The sequence below is a fragment of the Onychostoma macrolepis genome, chromosome 01 (assembly GCF_012432095.1).
Source record: "Onychostoma macrolepis isolate SWU-2019 chromosome 01, ASM1243209v1, whole genome shotgun sequence".
Taxonomy (NCBI): domain Eukaryota; kingdom Metazoa; phylum Chordata; class Actinopteri; order Cypriniformes; family Cyprinidae; genus Onychostoma; species Onychostoma macrolepis.
In genome coordinates, this window is record NC_081155.1 from 7,820,975 (window position 1) to 7,843,567 (window position 22,593).

Sequence of the window (22,593 nt, forward strand, 5' to 3'; positions counted from 1 at the left end):
GTACATAGCATCTATCGCTTTTTTCACTTAGTGCAAATAGTTGCTGCTGATATTTTATCTAGAACCAAACACATTTCATTCAAGCCCTTTCCACTCTGTGCACGATGTTTTTCTCCAGCTGAAGACGCTAAAGCACCACATTAAAGGGATAGTTCACCCAAAAATGAAAATTATGTCATCATTTACTCACCCTCAATAGTTCCAAACCTGTATGAATGTCTTTATTCTGCTGAACACAAAGGAAGATATTCTGAAGAATGTGGGAAACAGAGCAGTTCTGGGGCACCATTGACTTCCATAGTATTTTTTTTTTTTCTACTATGGAAGTCAATGGTGCCCCAAAACAGCCTGTTTGCAAACTTTTTAAAATATCTTCCTTTGTGTTTGGCAGAACAAAGACATTCATACAGGTTTGGAACTATTGAGGGTGAGTAAATGATGATAGAATTTTCATTTTTGGGTGGACTATCCTTTAAGACCTATTTTAACCACAGTAGTTAAAGGGGTCATATGATGTAATTTCAAGTTTTCCTTTCTCTTTGGAGTGTTACAAGCTGTTCATGCACAGATAAGATCCCTGAAGTTGCAAAGATTAAAGCCCCAAAACCAAAGATATATTATTTATAAAAGTTAACCCCTTAACTGTCACCCACAGTTTTGAACAGAGACATTATAGTGCACTACCCAAACTTAATTTTTATAATTCATGAATGAAAATATTTTGTAACATGATTTTAATGTACCATTTACATGGTAATGCAATGTCTGATTTTAAAATGGGTTTCAAAGGATGAATTTTGAAATTTTAAGTTTTCTACTGATAAATAATTTCTTAGGATTTCTAATTTGTGATAGAGAAAAAGGCAACTAAGAAGACTTTCTGTGACAAAGGTCAGAATTCATGTCATGATGGAGATTTTTTTCAGGTGCACTCTTGTCATAAACAGAGGTGTCAAATCCAGGGTCAGAAAGTAAAAGTCCTGCCATGTGTTTATTCCACCCATGAACTCAGCAGCTGATTTCACCAGAGGAGGAACCAACTCATTCCTTTCAAGTCACAAGCAAGTTTCGAGTCAAATCCCAAGACCTCAACGAGTTGAGGTAATTAAGAGATAATTGAGAGACTAATTAAATGATGATTGTGCATTAGTGATGAACACCTGCTGTTACTGTGAATCACAGAGGATCAGATGTTGATGTTTTATTGGTTAAAATGATACCACCATCATGTAGATCAGTGTTTGCTTTAGTTGGGCTCTTGACCCTTGACTCCTGTGTTAGATCTCTCTGTAGCAATTCATGTGCTGTTGTAAAGCGGAGAGCTCAGTGCTGTGCAGTGAGCAACTGTTAGTTGTTTTCATATGATGAGGTAATCATCAGGTGCTTACCTGTTTGCATCCAATATACTGTGTATATATATATATACATACAACATTTTTCATTTTTTTAATTTATGTTCTGCTTTTGAATAAACAACTCTGTGAAACCACAGTACGCAATGAATTTACTGCTGTAGTAGTTATAGAGAAAGAATTTTAAATCTAATGCATTTAAACTCCAGTCCTACTCAGACACACACAGACATCAAGAACCAGTGTATGAATCTCAACAATGGTGACAATCAACAAAATGCTTCATGCTGCAATGCATGCTGGGTAACACCACAGTATGAATAATTATTGTCACCACTGTTGAGGATCGTATGATAAGTGTTCATGTCTAAAAGCCTGAGCAATATAACTCTTAACTTTTTCCAATATTTAATATTACGATGGCATTTGTTTAATAGTAAATTCCTGCAGTTCTGTAACAGCTGAACGTCAGTAAATAAACCAAAGAGAGACACCTTCATGATGTTCATTCAAGTGACATAAAAGCCAAAAGTGCAAGCTCATCTGCTTCCTCAAGCTTTTAATTCAGCAATGTGCAAATGTTTGTTGTGAAGCAATATTGCAATTGCTTAAAAGCAATCCATTCTCAGTTACTAAAAGGGTCAAGAGCCCAACTAAAGCAAACACTGATCTCCATGATGGTGGCATCATTTTAACCAATAAAACATCAACATCTGATCCTCTGTAATTCTCAATAACAGCAGGTGTTCATCACTAATGCACAATCAACATTTAATTAGTCTCTCAATTATCTCTTAATTACCTCAACTCGTTGAGGTCTTGTGATTTGACTCGAAACTTGCTTGTGACTTGAAAGGAATGAGTTGGTTCCTCCTCTGGTGAAATCAGCTGCTGAGTTCATGGGTGGAATAAACACATGGCAGGACTTTTACTTTCTGACCCTGGATTTGACACCTCTGGTCATAAATTAATCTATTACTTTTCCTACATAATTTTTAACAGAAAAGTGGTAAAATACCTATTTAGGAGTCTTAGACCTTTCCAACGATATATAGTTTGTCATGATTAGATTAGGATTTAATTGTAAAATAGTGAAGTAAAGGTAGGCGTCCCACAGGGTGGACGGTGACAGTTAAGAGGTTAAACTTTCAGTTGTCTGCTTTAATTAATCATTAGCTAATGATTTGCAAAGGTATCATTATGTTATGACTTTACTTGTTGATTGGACTTTTCAGTATTAGTTGTTTCAACTAATCATGTCAAGTTTAAAAAAAAAAAAAAAAAAAAAGTAATCACTTGTGAACCTCAACAATGGTGACCATTAAAAAAAAAAGAAGAAAGAAAAAAAAAAAACAATCATGCAGCAATGCATGCTGGGATCCATGGATGAGTTTTGTACTATGCTAGTACCCAGCATGCATTGCAGCATGAATTTTCTTTTTTTTTTGTTTTTTTATAATGGTCACCATTGTTGAGGTTCATACGCTGATTCTTGATGTCGGTGTGAGTCCAATTACTGCTATAGGTTTAAACTTTTTTTTGTGGCCAAACTGTTTAGAAACTCTTTTGTTAACTGACTGTCACAAACACTTTTACTATAATCAATGCAACATTCACTTAATTTAGACCAAATAATTTTTTTGAGTGCATGCAAATCATTAGTTAATGATTAATTGGAAGTTTAAAGGCATGCCTTTTGACCCAATGTAGTAATTAACATATGAATTTACTTCATTACTTAATAAAATAAGTTATTAGGTAATTAATACATTATGACACATTTAACTAATAACAATTTATTGATTATTTAATCTTCGAATCACATCGAATGTTCATTTGTTGCTGATGCAGTAATCGTTAATAAATGGTTTAGTTATTTGTGAGTTATGCATTAACTAATGAATATCTTTGCATTTGTTAAGCATGAATTAATGCATATTAGTGTCACCGTATTGTAAAGTGTTACCCATATTTCTCATCATCAGGTTTCATATCCAACACTGCTGCTGAACCAAGAACAGCAGGTAGTCCAGCTTATGGCTGTGTGCTTTATAATGAAGCATACATCTGCAGCGGTTCTCAGTATCACATGTACTGCAACACAAGAATGCATCATTTCTATTACCAGAGGGATCAAGACCAACACCAGTACCACTGCATGAGTAATGACTGTATCTGTGTTGGTAATAATGACAGCTGTGCATGCTACAATGATACTAAATCCTGCTTCTGTGAGACTTTCAGTAATAACATCACTGTCCCTACAGCAGTTAGTCCGGTCTATGACTGTGTGCTTTATAATGACACATATATCTGCACTGGTGCTCAGTACCACATGTACTGCAACACAAGTGTACATGATTTCCATTACTATAGATACCATTACCACTGTGTAGATGATAACTGTAACTGCATTGGTGATGGGGACACCTGTACATGCTACTCTAATACGTCATCCTCCTGCTTCTGTACAAATTCTAGCAATAGCATCACTATCCCTGCAGCAGTTAGTCCAGTCTATGACTGTGTGCTTTATAATGACACATACATCTGCACTGGTGTTCAGTATCGCATGTACTGCAACACTAGAATGCATAATTTCTACTACTGGAGATATCAGAACCAAAACCAATATCAGTACCAGTGCTGGAGTAATAACTGTGACTGCATTGGTAATAAGGACAACTGTACATGCTACAGTAGCACTTTGTCCTCCTGCTTCTGTGAGGCTTACAGCAATAGCATTGCTCTCACTACAGCAGTTAGTCCAGTCACAGACCCTGACTGTGTGCTTCATAATCAAATGTTCATCTGCACTGGTGCACAGTATCGCATGTACTGTGATACACGTATGCATGATTTCTCCTATCAGAGATATCATTACCAATACCAGTACCAGTGTGTGAATAATAACTGTGACTGCACTGGTACTAAAGACACCTGTACATGCTCTAGTAGCACTTTGTCCTCCTGCTTCTGTAAGACTTATGGTAATATCATTGCTCTCACTACAGCAGTTAGTCCAGTCTATGACTGTGTGCTTTATAATGACGCATCATACATCTGCACTGGTGCACAGTACCACATGTACTGCAACGCAAGTCTACATTATTTCTATTACAGTAGATACCATTATCACTGTTTAGATGATAACTGTAACTGCATTGGTGATGGGGACACATGTACATGCTACAGTAACACTTCATCCTCCTGCTACTGTACAAATTCTAGCAATATCATCAATATCCCTGCAGCAGTTAGTCCAGTTTATGACTGTGGGCTTTATAATGACACATACATCTGCACTGGTGCTCAGTACCGCATGTACTGCAACACAAAAATGCACTATTTCTTCTACAGGAGATATAGAAACCAAAACCAATATGAATATGAATATGAATGCTGGAGTAATAACTGTTATTGTGTTGGTAATAAGGACACCTGTACATGCTACAGTAGCACTCTGTCCTCCTGCTTCTGTGAGACTTACGGCGATATCATTGCTCTCACTACAGCAGTTAGTCCGGTCTATGACTGTGTGCTTTATAATGACACATACATCTGCACTGGTGCTCAGTACCACATGTACTGCAACACAAGTCTACATTATTTCCATTACAGTAGACACCATTACCACTGTGTAGATAATAACTGTAACTGCATTGGTGATGGGGACACCTGTACATGCTACTCTAATATATCATCCTCCTGCTTCTGTACAAACGACAGCAGTAGCATCACTATCCCTGCAGCAGTTAGTCCAGTCTATGACTGTGTGCTTTATAATGACACATACATCTGCACTGGTGCTCAGTACCGCATGTACTGCAACATAAAAAATCATTATTTCTTCTACTGGAGATATAGAAACCAAAACCAATATGAATATGAATGCTGGAGTAATAACTGTAACTGTATTGGTAATAAGGACACCTGTACATGCTACAGTAGCACTCTGTCCTCCTGCTTCTGTGAGTCTAACATCTTCACCCCAACTACTGCAGGTGAGCATGTTTCTAGACTGGAATGTGGTGTTTGATTTTACTGTATTCATGTTGTATTGATGAGTTTCCTCATTTCAGGTCTTATCACACTGCCGGACCAGTGCATGGTAAGCTGAGTATTTCAATTTACACAGCACACAGAGTTTTCAGTTTTAATTTGTAAATCTCAATAATGATTTCAGAGCCAGACCTCAGGAGGATGTTCTCAAGATCTTCTTGAGCAGGTCGAGAACATTACAGCTCAAGTGCTTCCTTTGGACGTAAGTCTTAAAGAGAAAAATGACACAATAATCAGATCAAATCAGTATAATAGATGACTGACATAGCAGCGCAGTCTTACTGACTCTCTTGACATTTACATGAACAGTAACTCTATTTATCTGATCAATGAATTAGACTGTGATGAACATTTTGACTGTGGTCTTCAATGCTTCAGAGAAGATTTTAGAGACATCATCAGCAAACCCAACTGAATTAGCCTCCTATGGAAACCGCATGTTAAAAACCAGCGAGAAACTAATTTCTACATTAGTGAAGCCGACAGTCACAAGTGACAGTGTCGGTTTTACTCTTCCTGCTGTAGGTAAGTGAAGACAGTTATTACTGATGATTAAACTCAGATAATATGTGATGTCAGTGACTTTTTATAGTCTAGAGAGCAGCAGTGGGTCAGACAACAGCAATGATAAATGCAGATAAAGTACAATTGTGTAGAGTCACAAATGTTGTGACAAAGACATTCTTATATGTCGTAATGTCAAAGATCAGTATTTTGGTGTAAATTCATCCATTATTAGGTAGAAATGTCTTGGGGGATGGTTCACTTACAGTAAGGTTGTGGAGATCACAGTGTGAATTTTTGCTACATTGAGCATAAAACTATGGAAGAAAGATTGAAACAAAAAAAACATGTTGAATTGCACTAACTGAAAATAATAATAATAATTAAAAAAATAATAAACAATAATAATGCACTGAATTAACAGTGCTTGTATTTTAATGTCTTGTATTTTCTGGGCTTGCATTTTTAGGTCCTGAAATTTAAGTTTATGTAAGCTGTGAATATTTCAATTCAAAACATTTCACACACATTTTCATAATTAAAAACTAAATCATTCATATTCACTTTCCAGAATTAACTTCCGAAATATTCAATCTGTTTAAAAATACGATGTATTATATTTGACAGGCAATTTTCAGTCTATTTTATTTCACTTTACAAATTCGTATCAACAAATTCAGTGGTTAAAATTCAGCAGAAAATTCCAAGTGGATATAACTGCAGACCGGAGATCTCCAAAATGGGGCGTGAACTCCAAAAGTGGGCAGAACCTCCAAAATGGGGCAGGGTCTCTTCACCATTGGCTCTGGCTTCAGCCAATTGTTATTGACTTACATTTCAAAATAACACTTTATAAATTAAACATTGTTTCTAGTTTTATCTAAAATAAAATATGATATATAAATCAATATTCTCTGTGAGAGCAAAGCCCAAAGCTCGTGGCCAGTGGTGTTCGGACCGGAGTTTGAACCTCTGTTTTATGATATAACCGGGAATCACCCGTGAGCTCTCCCGCGAGCCATCCCAGCGCAGCACAGGGGAAGATTTTACTCTATCGCTTTGTTTTAAGGAACAGGGGCATCCCGGGGCTTGAAATTCGCAGGGTAGGATGGGGTAGTGAAGCTGGGTGTAACTAAAAAGGTGCCATTGTCCGGTGAGGTCCGGTCAGGGAGTTATGAACGGCCCGGCTCGGAGATCTCATATCGCATAATCATATTAACTGCTTATCTCCTGAACTGCAACTTTCTTTTCAGCACCAATTTCACTGGTTAAGGTTAGAGTCAGGTGTGGGGTAGGTTTAGGGGTTAGCATTTTTTGTTGCATAGTGTAAGAAATTAAATTAACACTGTGCTTGACACAACCAATAAAATCTTTAGAATCAGCTGTGGGGCGGAGTTTGCGCTGAAGTTGATTGGAAGAAAAAATTGCGCATGCGTGTCATGTGCCTGTCTGTCAATGGGAGGCCTATTTTGGAGCTCCCACCCCGTTTTGGAGTTCCCGCCCCCATTTGGAGATCTCCAGGCTGCAGTTATACCCTTCTCGACAGAGGTGGAAAGTCCAGGGGTCATAAAGTAAAAGTCCTGCCATATGTTTATTCCACCCATGAACTCAGCAGCTGATTTCACCAGAGGAGGAACCAAGTCATTCCTTTCAAGTCACAAACGAGTCTCAAGTCAAATCCCAAGTCCTCAAAGAGTTAAAGTTAATGAGATAATTAAGTGACTAATTAAATGATGATTGTGCATTAGTGATGCAAATCTACTGTTATTGAGAATTACAGAGTGATCCTCTAAATAATTAATTTAATGTTGATGTTTTATTAGTTAAAATGATGCCACCATCATGGAGATCAGTGTTTGCTTTAGTTGGGCTCTTGACCCTTGACATCAGGCCCGGAGTGGCATTCGGGAGAACCGGGAGAATTCCCGGTGGGCCGCTCTGTCCCGCTCATAAATTGGGCCGGCAGACTCCCCTGCTTTTTTAAAATTTATTTAAAATTTATAATTTTTTTTACATACACAGAATAACGTCTATGTGTTAAAGTTACTGTGTGGCTGATAACTAAGCTAGTATCACTAGATTTGAATTTAACATTAAAATGTGACGTTTTCTGTTGTCAGAGCGCGCTCTCTCTCTCTCTCTTCCTCTACACAAGCGCGTGTCCCAGGTCGTTGCCATGGAGACAAACCGAAACCATTAATGCTGTGGTGTGAGTTAACGAGAGTGCGCTAATCGCGGGAAGAATAAAATGGATAGTAAAAAAAAATAAATAAATAAAAAGAGCCAGGATAAAAAAAAGAAAGGCATTGGAGGATGACGCGGCCAAATGTGTCAAACTGACAAATATTTTTTCAAGACGACAAACGAGCACACATGAACTGGCGACTCAAGGTACAGTGACTATCAACATTTACAGTTATGCATTTGGCAATTAAATGTAAGTGATTTTAGCCTTTTCTTTCTTTCTCTCGAGATGCTTACTGATTTTCCATTTATTTATTGATGACTGCTTGGCAGCTTTCAATTTTGAATTGAACTTTTTTTTAATATATATATATATATATAATGTTACAGTTGTATGTTTTGTAGCAGAAATGTTTCATATAATTTATTTTATTATTTTATTTATTACATTGACGTGGATAAAAAAAAAAAAAAAACAGTAGTGCAAAAAGTATATTTTTTTTAAGTAAGATATAATCATCAAATAATGGCCTGATTCTAGAGACTGATTTCTGATGGTACATATGATGTGATAACTTTTCATTGATAATGCTTGACATGTGAGTGTACGTACACATTCAACAGCGCAGAAAAATATTAAAATATATTTATAAAATATATTTTTCACAAAATGCTTTGAGCTTCTGCGTCACAAACACACAAGAATCAGTGTATGAATCTCAGCAACGGTGACATGATTCATGCTGCAATGCATTCTGGGTGCAGCACACAATAGTCAACCATGGCTCCCAGCATGCATTACAGCATTGCGTCACCGTTGTTGAGATTCGTACACTGATTCTTGATGTCTGTGTGTCTGAAAGAGCTAACAGTTAAAAACCCAAATTCAGAATTTTTTATTTTTTTCTCAGGGTTAGTAATGTGAAAATTTTATTTGTTAAGCATAACAAGCCATTTCCAAGCAGTGATGAGCTCAATGAGAAAGACTGCTTTATAATATTAAAATCTGTATTACCATCAATGAACAGCTATTATCAGCTGATAACCTTTGAGTCTAACTGTCTTTGCACACAACATGTTTTCAAAATGCATTGTGGCAACGAAAACAAGCATATAGATGAGCATAAGAGTCAAGAGCTCTATTAAAGCAAATGTTATTCACCATAATGGTGACTTCAAACCAAACTCTTACTTTCAATAAAACATCAACATCTGAACCTCTGTATTTCTCAATAAGAGCTTCTCTAGACAATCTGACAGAAATGACGTCAGTCTAGTTAGTAATAATGATGCTAGTAATGCTGTTTGTGGAGTTGTTTAATCCTCCTCTGCTGAGATCTTCAGAGATTTAATGTATTTTATTTGTAGTTGTTTTGCAGGCTGTGGCTGGAAGTCAATAGTAGCTGTTGTGTTTCTGCTCGTCTCTTCTTAAGCAGGTGTTCGTCACTAATGCTCAATCAGTACTAGATTAATCACTTAATTATCTAATGAACTGCAGTGCTGCTTCAGTCTTATTTTTAGCACTCTGTAGTATGCATACTGAGCAGAGTTAATTTCATTGTTTCATCTGGGCTGACCCATGTGGGGCCCTCATGGAAACCACGGACAAAACTGGCTGGGGCCCAGTTAGATAGCCCAGGTGCCACCCATCTGGGCCCCACATAAGTTTGTTGGCTGGGAAGGAATGACTTGGTTCCTCCTCTGGTGAAATCAGCTGCTGAGTTCATGGGTGGAATAAACATATGGCATGACTTCACACTTATGTCGAGACACCCCTCACTGCAGACTGTAGCGCAGTGACATCAGGTATTTACGTCACATATGTTTACCGCGCATGCACAAAGTGACGTATGCGCATTACGTGGTGACGGTAGGTGTTTTCGCGTCGTGCGTGACGTAACACGTCATAAAAACGCATGCGCATACTTAACAGAATACTCTAATAAAATGTAAAATTAATAAGAACGCTAAGGTGGAAAAAAAATAAAACAATAAAATGTAATACAGCACATATCCATGATTTTAACCATGTCTCATCTCAGGTAAAATGATATGGAATTACAGAGTTTATTCTGTAATATCTGTGTAGTATTTTATTTACAATTTATTAACATTCTGTTGCACTTTACTTCACTGTGTATATTGTAATATTACCCTTTAACGGTGCCTTATATATTTCTTATGAGGCTAGTCAACATTACAAAAGACAACGCAAGTTGTCACCTCCAGTGGCGCAGATGGTAAAACGTGTGTTTTTCACATTCTGACGCGATTGACCCAGTTTTGAATCTGCCTTTTAGCAAAGTTTTTTCTCCTTTTTCAAATTTCAAATCACATCAAAAAAGCATTTACTTTCAATATTAAAGAAATAATCAAAAAGTTGTGAGGGAGGGCTTTATTGTCCCAATGAGGTGATATCCATTTAATAATTTGAATTAAAATTATAATTTACACTCAATAAATTCCCAGTCAACACGTGAGATCACGCGATGATCACAGTGACATCACACCATTCTCATACGGTGATCCTCACATTGTGAGTAATATATGAGCTCATTGTGAACTCAAAATGTTGAGCAGGTTGAGAGGAGGCAGTTCAAATATCAGTCGCTGGGGGACATTCTACTTCCTGTTTCTCAACACTATCACAGAGATATCACAGTGCTCTCACATGATGAGCTCATGAGTGCACGCCCAGCTAACAGATTTCTGTTATAAGATGCAAGTGAAACATATGTTACCATCGTGGTGAGTAGTGTTTGCTTTAGTTGGGCTCTTGACCCTTGACTTTATAATGTTATATATTTTTGGGGCTGCTGTAACTGTGTTTGTAAAGCACATTTGTTATGGCAAGAAAAACCAAAAAGAGACTGCAACCAGGTGATACTGGTTTGTTATTGATGATAACAGTTGTCACCTACACTCAATATGCAGTCTTGGTGAGGTTTTATTAATCAACAGTTTCTAAATATAAAAGCTCTGTGATTATACAGTATAGGACCCAGTAGTCTCATCAATTATGAAGGATAAAAGCATAAGACACAAACATTATTAACTATCCTCTTATTTAAAAACAAAGAGAGACATCAAGAATCAGTGTATGAATCTCAACAATGGTGACAATCAAAAGTTTCATGTTGCAATGCATGCTGGGTACCTAGTATCTGTGCAGTGAGTGCACTTTGACCTCACTTTAGTATGAGCACACAGTGAGGGCGCTGTGAGGTTACACTTTTAGCTCACTGTTACCTCACATTGTGACCTCATCACGAGTATCCTGTGAGATCAGGGTGAGATCACTGTGAGATCAAATTGTTGACTGGGGATGTTTTATTGTTTTGTTTGATGTTACAATCATAGTGATTAGTGTTTGCTTTAGTTGGGCTCTTGACCCTTGACTTTATAACATTATATTTTTTGGGGCTGCTGTAACTGTGTTTGTAAAGCACATTTGTTATGGCAAGGAAACCCAAAAAGAGACTGCAACCAGGTGATATTGGTTTGTTATTGATGATAACAACTAGTGGTGGGCATAGATTAATTTTTTTAATCTAGATTAATCTCACTGTAATCTTGGAATTAATCTAGATTAATCTAGATTAAAATGGCTCATTTGAATTCTGCCAAGTAGATAAGTAAACAACTAGCAGTCATCAAGAATTTAATATTGATAATAACATTGAAGACATTGTATGATTATTCCTTAAAGATAAGGTTTTAGTAGTAGTAGCCTATTACGTTCTGCCCAATGTCTTCAAGTGAAACCGAACTTTTATTTTGACGGGTTGCCGTGAGGATAGTTTTTCTCAAATGAAACGCTCGAATGCTCATGAAGTGACTCTCAGAGCAGTTCTGGAGATGTTGTTCATGTATTTACGTCCTCATTTAGTGAGACGACAGACGTTAATATCGCCGTAAGCATCACGCGGTCTTCTGTATGAGTAGTGAACAAACCCGTGCGTCTGTGCCATACATTAACACAGAGACACACAGAAGTCATATTTAAATAGACGTTTTGCTGCTTAATATGTACAAATAGGACTGGGAGTGTGTTCACTTGTGTGTGCACTTACGTTTGTTTGTGTGTGTGTGTGTGTGTGTGTGTGTGCGAACCGAGGCGGAACTCCGCTGTCTTGTGATACAGAGAGCGACCATGTAAGGTAGAGACAGAAATGACTTGCCGATTTCCATTGGGAAGCTTCTTAAAAATAAATTTTCCCTGAAGCAAACTCGGCGGCTTCATAGCTGCATCCATGTTAGCACGCATGCACACAGGTTCGAAGACTCGTTCTCGCCCCCTACAGTGCAATCGGCTAGGTATACATCCGCGCTAAAATATCAAGGTGAAAGTCATCATAGCTTGCGTAGTATAGACCCAGCTCCCAACCCAACTTTGAGAATAGATTAACGGCGATATTTTTTTTATCGCCCGATAAGAGTCTCACGTTAACGCAGCACGTTAACGCCGATAACGGCCCACCACTAATAACAACACAGTCATTAGATTCCATACGCAGTCTTGGGAAGTTGTGGCCTAATGGTTAGAGAGTCAGGCTCATAATCCAAAGGTTGCGGGTTTGAGTCTTGGGCAGGCAAGGATTGTAGGTGGGGAGAGAGAATGTACAGCGCCCTTGAGCAAGGTACAGAACCCCCAACTGCTCCCCGGGCACTGCAACATAAATGGCTGACCACTGCTCTGGGTGTGTGCACTTTGGACGGGTTAATTGCAGAACACAAATTCTGAGTCACGTCACTTTCATAATTATTTATAGAGAAATATAAAAGCATAAGACTCAAACATTATTAACTACTCTGATTTTTGATGTTTCTCTTTGTGTTTAAATGACAGTGTATGAATCTCAACAATGGTTACAATCAAAAGCTTCATGCTGCAATGCATGCTGGTGTAGCATCAGAACGAGTCAGACAAAACTAAGATTCGATCAGGACATCGAAACATGAGGAGCCGAAATTCAGGAGAACATGACAACGTCGTAAAGATGCCAAACTCAAAACTGAAATGGACAATCTGACCCAACAACTAGACGATACCAACCATGAGCTCCATATGGTCAGAAAAGAACTCAAACATGCTTATGAGCAGAAACAAGAGCCAAGGCAAGAGAAACATTTCTCAGCCTCACCACTGCTGAGCAGAGCCGAGTCCTACGTCCAAGAACTGATGCCTTAGCAACGAAGAAGCGAAGGGCCACAACCCAAAACCTCACCTGCCTTCGCCACAGAACTCTTTCCTGTCAACAAAGATAAACCTCCTTCCAAGCAGACCTTGGAGCTGCACTTGGGATGACCGTCAAAGACCTCGACAAGCTGTCTAAAAACATCAGCAAGTTCAACCCGAACTCCACAGAGGGCCACACCATCGAGGCTCATCTGCAAGATATCGACTTTTATCTAGAAATGAGACCTCATGTGACTGACAGAGACAGGTTGTACCTCCTTAGAGCAACGTCCAGTCCCGAGGTACGAAACTTCCTAGATCGACAGCCCAGTCGAACAAAGTCAGACTACCAGCTACTTTGTGAGGTCCTGATTAAAGAATTTACAGACCCAGAGTCCGAACATGGACTGTTAACTGCCTTGGAAACCAAACAAGGTCGACAAGAGACTCCACAAGCTTACTACAACCGACTCCGACAAGCTTACTTTGGTGCACACAACGAACCTGACCTTGAAGAGGATGTGAACTTCAAAAGCCTCTTCCTAAAAAATCTGCACCCTGGAGTCAGTCACCATCTAGGCGTCATGGCCTGTCCACGCTCCATGACCATCCAACAGTTGCGTGACCTAACACAGAAGGCCTACAACAAGCAGAAGATGGCCTCAAAGAAAGGTAACAAAACCTCCACACTCTTGAACTCTGTCACCAAAGACTCTAGCCTTGCACTGGACGACACCCAGTTGCATCACAATGCCAGAGTTTTCCATCAAGAGCACGGAGAACGTGACCCCTATGTCCACGACAGCTATCAGCCCAACCGCTGGAAAATCCATGGGACAAGCCACGCTTCTCAAGAAACCCAAAAGATCAGACATCCAAAAGTAATCGCCTGACTCATCCAAGAGCAACTCGTGTGGGTAAGCAACAACGAAACCCACCTCAGCACCACTCAGACGTGCACAGCGCTGAGTATGCACAAGAACAAGACAGCTTACCATCAGAAGACATGGAACAAGTCATGAGACGACTGAAAGAGTTCCTTCAAGATAAGCTGAACACAGATGACTACAAAATTGAGTCATGCTCGCTGTGACCAGCGACAGAACGGAAGGCCGGTGATCACATGGTACACCACCATATCAGAGATGACAAGCACCTGTTCAACAACCACCCCGAACGAGCACGTCTCTCACGGCCAACTGTTGATGAAAACTGAGGTACCAGAGAACATCACCTCAGTCACCCATCACTCACTAACAAACTGGTAAATGAACTCCAACTCCAAGAACCACATTCCTGTCTGTGCAACAGCAACCACCAAAGCACAGAAGGTCAGAAAGTCTGTCACATCCAGAAGGCAGCACAAGAGGAATGCAACATAGGAGAAGAAGTTTGCATCCCAGCTTCACACAGCCATGCCAAACTACCTCCGACTGTCTGCTAAAGAACTTCCTGCCTTTCTGGACTGACCCCCATTAGATCATGGACACGCCCTCATCCAAGCCAAGGATGCAGAGAGCCCGTCTTCACTGACATACCCGAAAAGGGGGGAGACAACACAGACTGAAACAGATCTGACCACACCTACACTATACCAGTAACACACACAACATTACCTACACCCAGAGGTACCACATCCACTGATAACACATTTAACAAACATATTCTTCCCACAAGTAGAATATCCAAATTTTAGCGTAACATAAAGTTACATACACCACCATGAAGGAACATGCAGCTACCCTCACCATAGTTAGAACATCTGACACTAAGTTAAGGTACATGACTTCCTAGCTGCACATGACATCCTAGCTCAACAGTAGTTGCAAACCATGCTAGGAAAACCCACAGCAGCTTTGTTTTGTTTTGTTCTTCTTTTACCTATCCTTTTCCTTCCCCTCTTTCTTTAGTAGGTGAAAAACCTAGACACCCTTCAAGGGTCAAAGGTCTGATATTAGGATTGACTCACTACACCTAATATCCATGCACGATAGGTCAAGTCATTTTACTACAAATGATGTCACCAGAAACTAAAGGTGAACACTCTTAAGTTAAGACAACTTAGAAGAAACAAACAAATCTAATCACAAAATTTGATCGAAGAATCAACATACTAAACTAAATTAGAACAACAATTTCCAAAATTGAACTAAAAACTATTCAGTTTACCGAACTAGATTGACCAATTGAATATAACCGCCTGTACCCGAATAACCTGATGCCCTGCACCAGTACAGTAACTGTCATGGAGGTGTTGTCTTGTTGTTTGCTGTGTTTGTGTCTGCTTCTTCTGCCTCTGATTATCCAGTGCTTGCCGATGTCTCCAACTCGACACATCGCCAATCAAGGGGGGTATGTAGCATCAGAACGAGTCAGACAAAACTAAGATTCGATCAGGACATCGAAACATGAGGAGCCGAAATTCCAGGAGAACATGACAACGTCGTAAAGATGCCTATCTCCAACCTCTGGAGCAAGCCTAACCAACAAGCCTCTTCCAGAACAGTTTGCAACATTAAGACAAAAGAACACTTATTGATAAGTGTTCAACGCAGGAAGGAGATCGTCAAATTTGGGGTAAATAATCAAGAGTAATGGTCAAAGAGATGGCCATCACATGTGTTCCACGAGAGAAATCACAAGCTTCTTTAGATTGACTCTTCCCCCACACATAGAAGACAAAGAACCAGAGGGAAATCCTTCTGTCCAAAGAACATGTCTTTTGGTCCCCACAGATCTACACAGAGACTTTCTTTTTCATATGCATATAAAATCATCCTAAAAGGAACTTTTCTAGGCATAACACTATATTATGTATGTAACCACACATTAGACTATCATGTTTTAAGCACATATTATGTATGTCTTTCTAATAACTATTGAATGACTTTAAGGTTAGTCGTGTTTGGTATGTATGAGTTTGACATTTCTAGCTTGAAACGTTTCTTCCAACTGATTCTTTGTCAAATGAATCATATTCTGGTTATAGAAATCACATCCAAAATTATACTTTGCAAGAGTGTGTAAAATTCAGACCATGTGACCAGATAACAAACTGATTTATGATGGAAGGAACAACCCTAGCTAAGATAATAGCCTATCTAATTGGTCAAGACACCAGATGGGATGTGTCCAAAAAGCAGAGTTTAAAACCTCAGGACAGCATCAAATCTGCCCCTTCTTCCCTTCTTCCCTTCTTCCCTTCTCCTCTTCTTCTTCTCGCCACCGCGTTTTGACGCTGTTTTAGCGCTCTTTGAGCGTGCTCTGGCCTACAGGCCAGTTGCTACTTAACACCATGATGAGAGGAAAAACCACCTAGTCTCGTTACTCATTTTATTCTTTTACTTTAGTTTCTTTTCTTTCCGTTGAGTCTCGTGTTCAAAAGTTAAGTTTGCCGCAAAGTCCAGCTCCGACTGCACCCGCTTCAAACTTCAACCAGCAACTGACTCCAAGACCATCCTCAGCCAACGCCCAACCATTGGCTTCCCAAGACATCACTTCAAAGACTACTGAACTTCCAGCCAATCACCAACTCGGGAAAACCCCTTTCCTGCAACGACGACGAAGACAGAAGGGAATCCCTGTAACACAAGGCAACGCAAGTAAAACAACTCCAGATTCTAACTGAACTGGTGCATTTAATATAAATTTTAGCCTCATTGAGAAACTCAATGCGAGGGTTAATTACGTGATTGATGGTTTGTTCAGGTCTATGCAATAGCACATATTGCTATAAACTTGGGATTTCACATTCTCATTCTCTTAAACTCATCCTTTCTCTCTATCTGCAACGTGTGAATGTGTGAATGCGTGTGTTCATGTTAGATTAGCTTATGTCTTAGGTTTATATAAATAAAGTCTTATTTATATTCAAAAGAGAAGTATCTTGTGTTTTGTGCTTACAAGTTAATGTCTTAATCTGCCGATCTTGTTACTGTGCTTATTAATAGTGTTTTCACTATATTTTGGATTTTAATATCCAGTGCAGAGTTGATGTTATACGGCTCGTTCAGTGAATCGCTGCCGACTCAGTGATCAGCCGCAGAACAGTGATTCTGTTCAAATTCCCTATAAAATCATAAATGATTCCCTTTGAGCTAAATTAAAATTATATTTATGTATCAAACCCTACACTGGGTATCTAGTCTCTGTGCAGTGAGTGCACTTTGACCTCACATTAGTATGAGCACACAGTGAGGGCGCTGTGAGGTTACACTTTTAGCTCACTGTTACCTCACATTGTGACCTCATCACGAGTATCCTGTGAGATCATGGTGACATCGCTGTGAGATCAAATTGTTGACTGGGTTATTATATTATATAATTATATAATTATAAATGATAATTTACACTCAATAAGTTATTATTGCATACTGTTTTATAATGTACTACAATACTGAGGTACAGGTAATTACCACTGTTTGCAATAAGTAGTTTAAATAGCAGAAAATCCTGCTATCACTTAGTGCAAATAGCTGCTGCCTTTCTTATTTTAATCTGTACTCTGTCATGGTTCTTGTTTATTTATTTATTTTGTATAATTTTGGACATTTTGGTTTTGCTTTGGCAATTCTGCATGTGAAATATTTAAGCCAATAAAATAGTTTTAAATTCAGCTGACTACATACAGTATATTTTCAGTGTCTGCATCCTATTTTATGCATGGTGCCTCCAAAAAACCAAACTGATAACAGTGATCTTTTATTAAGACTATAGACTATAAACATGACACATGATAAAGAAAAAAAAATTGCATCTACTCATTCTGAAATTAATAAATTAATCATCCTGTCATTCCTGACATACCTAGGTGTGCAGTCTTTAAATACAGTATCTCACTGCACCGTAGGCACTGGGTCTGTGAATACGACACCCGGCACTCCTGTCTGTATTGTGCAGAAAATGCACTCCAGTTCACGACACCTAATTTACATAAAAGAACAAACAATATTAAATCATTTTGAGGAAAGGCAAAAGAGCCATAAAAGGAAAATATTTTAAATGTATTTTTAAATATTATAAGATGGTGTTAGAAAAAGAGTGTTCTTTGCTTTGTCTGTAAAGTACCTAAGAGATTTAATTTATAATCATCATTAACCAACTAAATTAAAAAGTTTGTCAAGTCAAAATTTAGGTTGGCTTGGCTTGAGAAAGCATAGCCTGAAACAATTTGAAAGTTTTACAGTTGAGGGCAATACATTCTATCAGGAAAAAAACAAACAAACAAAAATAAACAGATAGTTGAGATGAGACAGACAGAAAGATGAGAAGAGAGACAGACACTCAAATACGTTTTACAGTATTCACTACGTTAAGGAGTTAAAGAACTATCTGTCTAGACATATGAAGTGGGCCTCTTCTCTGAATTTCGTCTCACTGATAATGTCCCTAAAAAGTCATATGAACATGACGATAAATTTAAGAGGTAACACTTTACAATAAGGTGTCATTGGTTAACACTAGCTAATGTATTAATTAACATGAACTAACAATGAACAATACATTTGTTACAGTATCTATTAATTTTTGATAATGTTAATGAAAAAGATGACACATATGAGAAACATACATACATACATACACACACACACACACACACACATATATATATATATATATGTATGTGTGTGTATGTATTTATTTTTTTGCAATGCATGCAATTCATTACTTTATTAATATAAGTATTTCTGCTCTATTTTAATACATCTTTAAAGTCTAATTTTAGGCGAAATAAGACTTTTAAAGACCAGCAGAATCCCTGTCACGTCGAATACTAACACATATCATAAAACATGTCATAAATATTTGAAATCGCACACATTTGCAATGACACTCTCTATGATTATGACCAAAGCATCCTTACAATTAAAAACCAACACAAACGCACATCTTTAAGAAAACAAAAGTAAGTGAATGAACCATTATTTAACCTGCGTATTTACGGTAAATACATAGGTAATGTAGGTACGTGACGTCACCACGCTACTGCGCATGCGTTTTATAGACATACTATACGTCACTTTGCGCATGCGCGGTAAACATATACGTGACATAGGTACCGGACGTCACCGTGCTACAGTCTGCAGCGAGGAGTACTTGCCTCTGTCTGTAATATATCTGCTTGTTTTACACTCTTTGGCCACCAGGTGATATTGTGAGCAAATTAAGCTTCCAGAAATTAACCCTTTTGTGAACCACTTGGCTGAAAAGCTAAAAAGCTTCATGAGGCTTCATCTGGCCATCACTAGATTTTGCTTGTTAACATCAGGTGTCTTTAATAATGGTCAATCATCACTTAATTAATCATCTAATTATCTCATTAACTTTAACTGTGCTTCAGTGTTAATTTGACACTCTTGAGTGTGGACAAATAAACTCCCGGGAGAGTTCACTTATCACTGGGCTTTTTGTTGTGAACCCTTATCCAGCACACCTGTTCATTATTTTTTAAATAGTCCTGAATACTGTGATTAGCTTGGTCAGGTGTGTTTAATTAGGTTTGGAACTAAACTCTGCAGGACACTGGCCCTCCAGGAGCCGAGTTGAAGAGCCCTGCCATAGCAACTTACTCTCTGAACATAACCTGCTCTGGAGTAGGTTCTGTTTCAGGGTTAGCTTACTTCAGCGCTATTAGGGCATGCGTGACCTACTGACCAGAGTCCAGTGGGCGTGACAGATTGGGCACAGTATTATATATTATTACAATATATATAGTTTTATGATATGTTAATTATAAAACACTAATATAAGTAATATATAAGGTAATATAATATTATAATATGGTTACTATATTTATTTTACTGGCATATATAATAGTTATCTGTAGGGATGCACCAATACCACTTTTTCCAGTACTCTCCTGATACCGATACTTTGATTTTTGGTACTTGTCGATACCGAGTACCGATAACGATATTTTCGTTGCATTTGTAAATTTTTTAATATTGGGTACAGAAACCAAAAGAGTATGTATAATGTTAGTTGGTTAACTTAATTTATCAAATAGATACGGTCAAACTGAAATTTATTCAGACACCTTCAACATTTCTCACATTATCACAGTTTATTCGCTATAGTTTATGGTAGTAAAATATGACAAGAATTTAGAGTTAAACTGTGTCAGAACAAATTCAGCTCGACAATATCAGATAACTTTGATAGAAAGGTATGTGATGGATTAGAATTAACCAAAATTATTCAGACAGCTGTTAGTATGACAATATTTACACAACTATCAATACTTTGTCAGGCAACCCTTAGCCTTAATGACAGCCTGTAGTCTCCTGGGCATGCTGTCAACCAGGTTCATGCAAACCTGAACTTCAGTTTTTTCCCAGACTCGGTCTGAATAATTTTTGGTTCCAAATTTGTATCAATTTCATACAGTAGTCCACTGTATGAAGAATTTTTGGATATAATATGTCACAGTTTACTTTATTTTGCTATCCTCACTTACATAAATGAACTATAATGTCCTGCACCCACTAGTAAAAAATATCAAAAATTATATTTGGTCTCTGAATAATTTTTTGTTTGACTGTATATCCTTCGGTTATTTTCACACTTAATTATGCACATTAAAATGTATTTTAAAAGTTTTTGTTATTTTCCCTGTTAATTTTTTTGCTCTATGGTACATCATCTTTAATTTAATTGCATTAGAGCTGCTCCATTGCAGCAGCTCAGTACTGTAATCACCTGTTTTGCTGTAATAATGCAGGGAACCACTCGTTATAAATCTCCTAACTGTGATATTTTCAGAAATAGAAGTCGCGTATTTCTTTTCATCTGAAACATGCTGCAATTTATATTCCAAAGCCACTCATATAATGCAGAAACACTCATAAAGCAAGCAAAACATGCGCAACGCGTGCACGTATTTGTGCTGGTGCAGAATGAGAGGGACAGTACAACCTAGCGCATTTCACACAGTCTGCTAATTTCACTTTCGCCAGTCCCAGTCAACACGTGAGATCACGCGATGATCACAGTGACATCACACCATTCTCATCTGGTGATCCTCACATTTACATTGACATTTATGCATTTAGCAGACGCTTTTATCCAAAGCGACTTACATTGCATTCAAGTTACAGTGTTTACATTTTATCAGCTCTTGCTTTCCCTGGGAGTGTGAGTAATATGTGAACTCATTGTGAATTCAAAATGTTGAGCGGGGCTGGGGGGGGGATTCTTGTTTCTTATTTCTGTTAGACATCTACAAAAGTGCTTATTGAGAATTAACAGAGATTTAGATGATGATGTTTTATTGTTTTGTTTGACGTTACCATCGTGGTGAGTAGTGTTTGCTTTAGTTGGGCTCTTGAACCTTGACTTTATAACATTATATTCTTGGGGCTGCTGTAACTGTGTTTGAAAAGCACATTTGTTATGGCAAAGAAAACCAAAAAGAGACTGCAACCAGGTGATGTTGGTTTGTTACGGATGATAACAGCGCAACATCACCTAGTTTCAGTATGCAGTCTTTGTGAGGAGTTATTAATCTAAAGTTTTTTAATAATGGCTCTCTGATTATACAGTATAGGACTCAGCAGTGACATAATTGTTTTTGAAGGATTTTAAAAGCACGATACGACACAAACATTTTGAACTACTGTGTCATTTAAAAACAAAGAGAGACATCAAGAATCAGTGTATGAATCTCAACAATGGTGACAATCAAAAGCTTTGTGCTGCAATGCATGCTGGGTGTCTAGTCTCTGTGCAGTGAGTGCACTTTGACCTCACATTAGTATGAGCACACAGTGAGGGTGCTGTGAGGTTACACTTTTAGCTCACTGTTACCTCACATTGTGACCTCATCACGAGTATCCTGTGAGCTCATGGTGACATCACTGTGAGATAAAATTGTCGACTGGGGAAAGTCGTGTATGCTTAAGGTTGAAAATAAATGATTTATTTTATAGTGAATGCCCCTATAAATTGTCTTATATTTACGATTCAGTTTTAATCCAAATGATGCATGCTATGTGAGCGAACATCAATAAAGATCACACAACAGAAGTGTATCTCTATCTCTCTCTCTCCCTACCTACCGTTAATTAACTCGTGCATTGTTTTGGTTACTTGTTTTTGACATATCCAACCGAACTACAAACGTTCCATTGATGTCTGTGAGAAAGGTATATTCACTCGACAGGCTTGCGCATCTGCACCGGCACGCGCTCAATCCACTCAGCTCTTTGCTTTTCAGTCCGCGCACATCAGCTATAAAGGCATTAATACTGAATGTTTAACATTATTCATTGCATAGGAAGAACAACGAAGGAAGTACAACCTTTGTTGAGCCTT

General features: G+C 38.2%; 1 protein-coding gene across 1 annotated transcript in view; it reads left to right on the forward strand.

Moving 5' to 3' along the window:
- LOC131550609 (uncharacterized) overlaps positions 1-22,593 on the forward strand; it is a 33,783-nt gene that overhangs the window by 5,365 nt on the left and 5,825 nt on the right. Inside the window, exons 3-6 of the mRNA XM_058792821.1 lie at positions 3,338-5,356; positions 5,435-5,463; positions 5,539-5,616; positions 5,753-5,939. Coding sequence (XP_058648804.1) covers positions 3,338-5,356; positions 5,435-5,463; positions 5,539-5,616; positions 5,753-5,939 — 2,313 coding nt within the window. The remainder of the gene's footprint in view (positions 1-3,337; positions 5,357-5,434; positions 5,464-5,538; positions 5,617-5,752; positions 5,940-22,593) is intronic.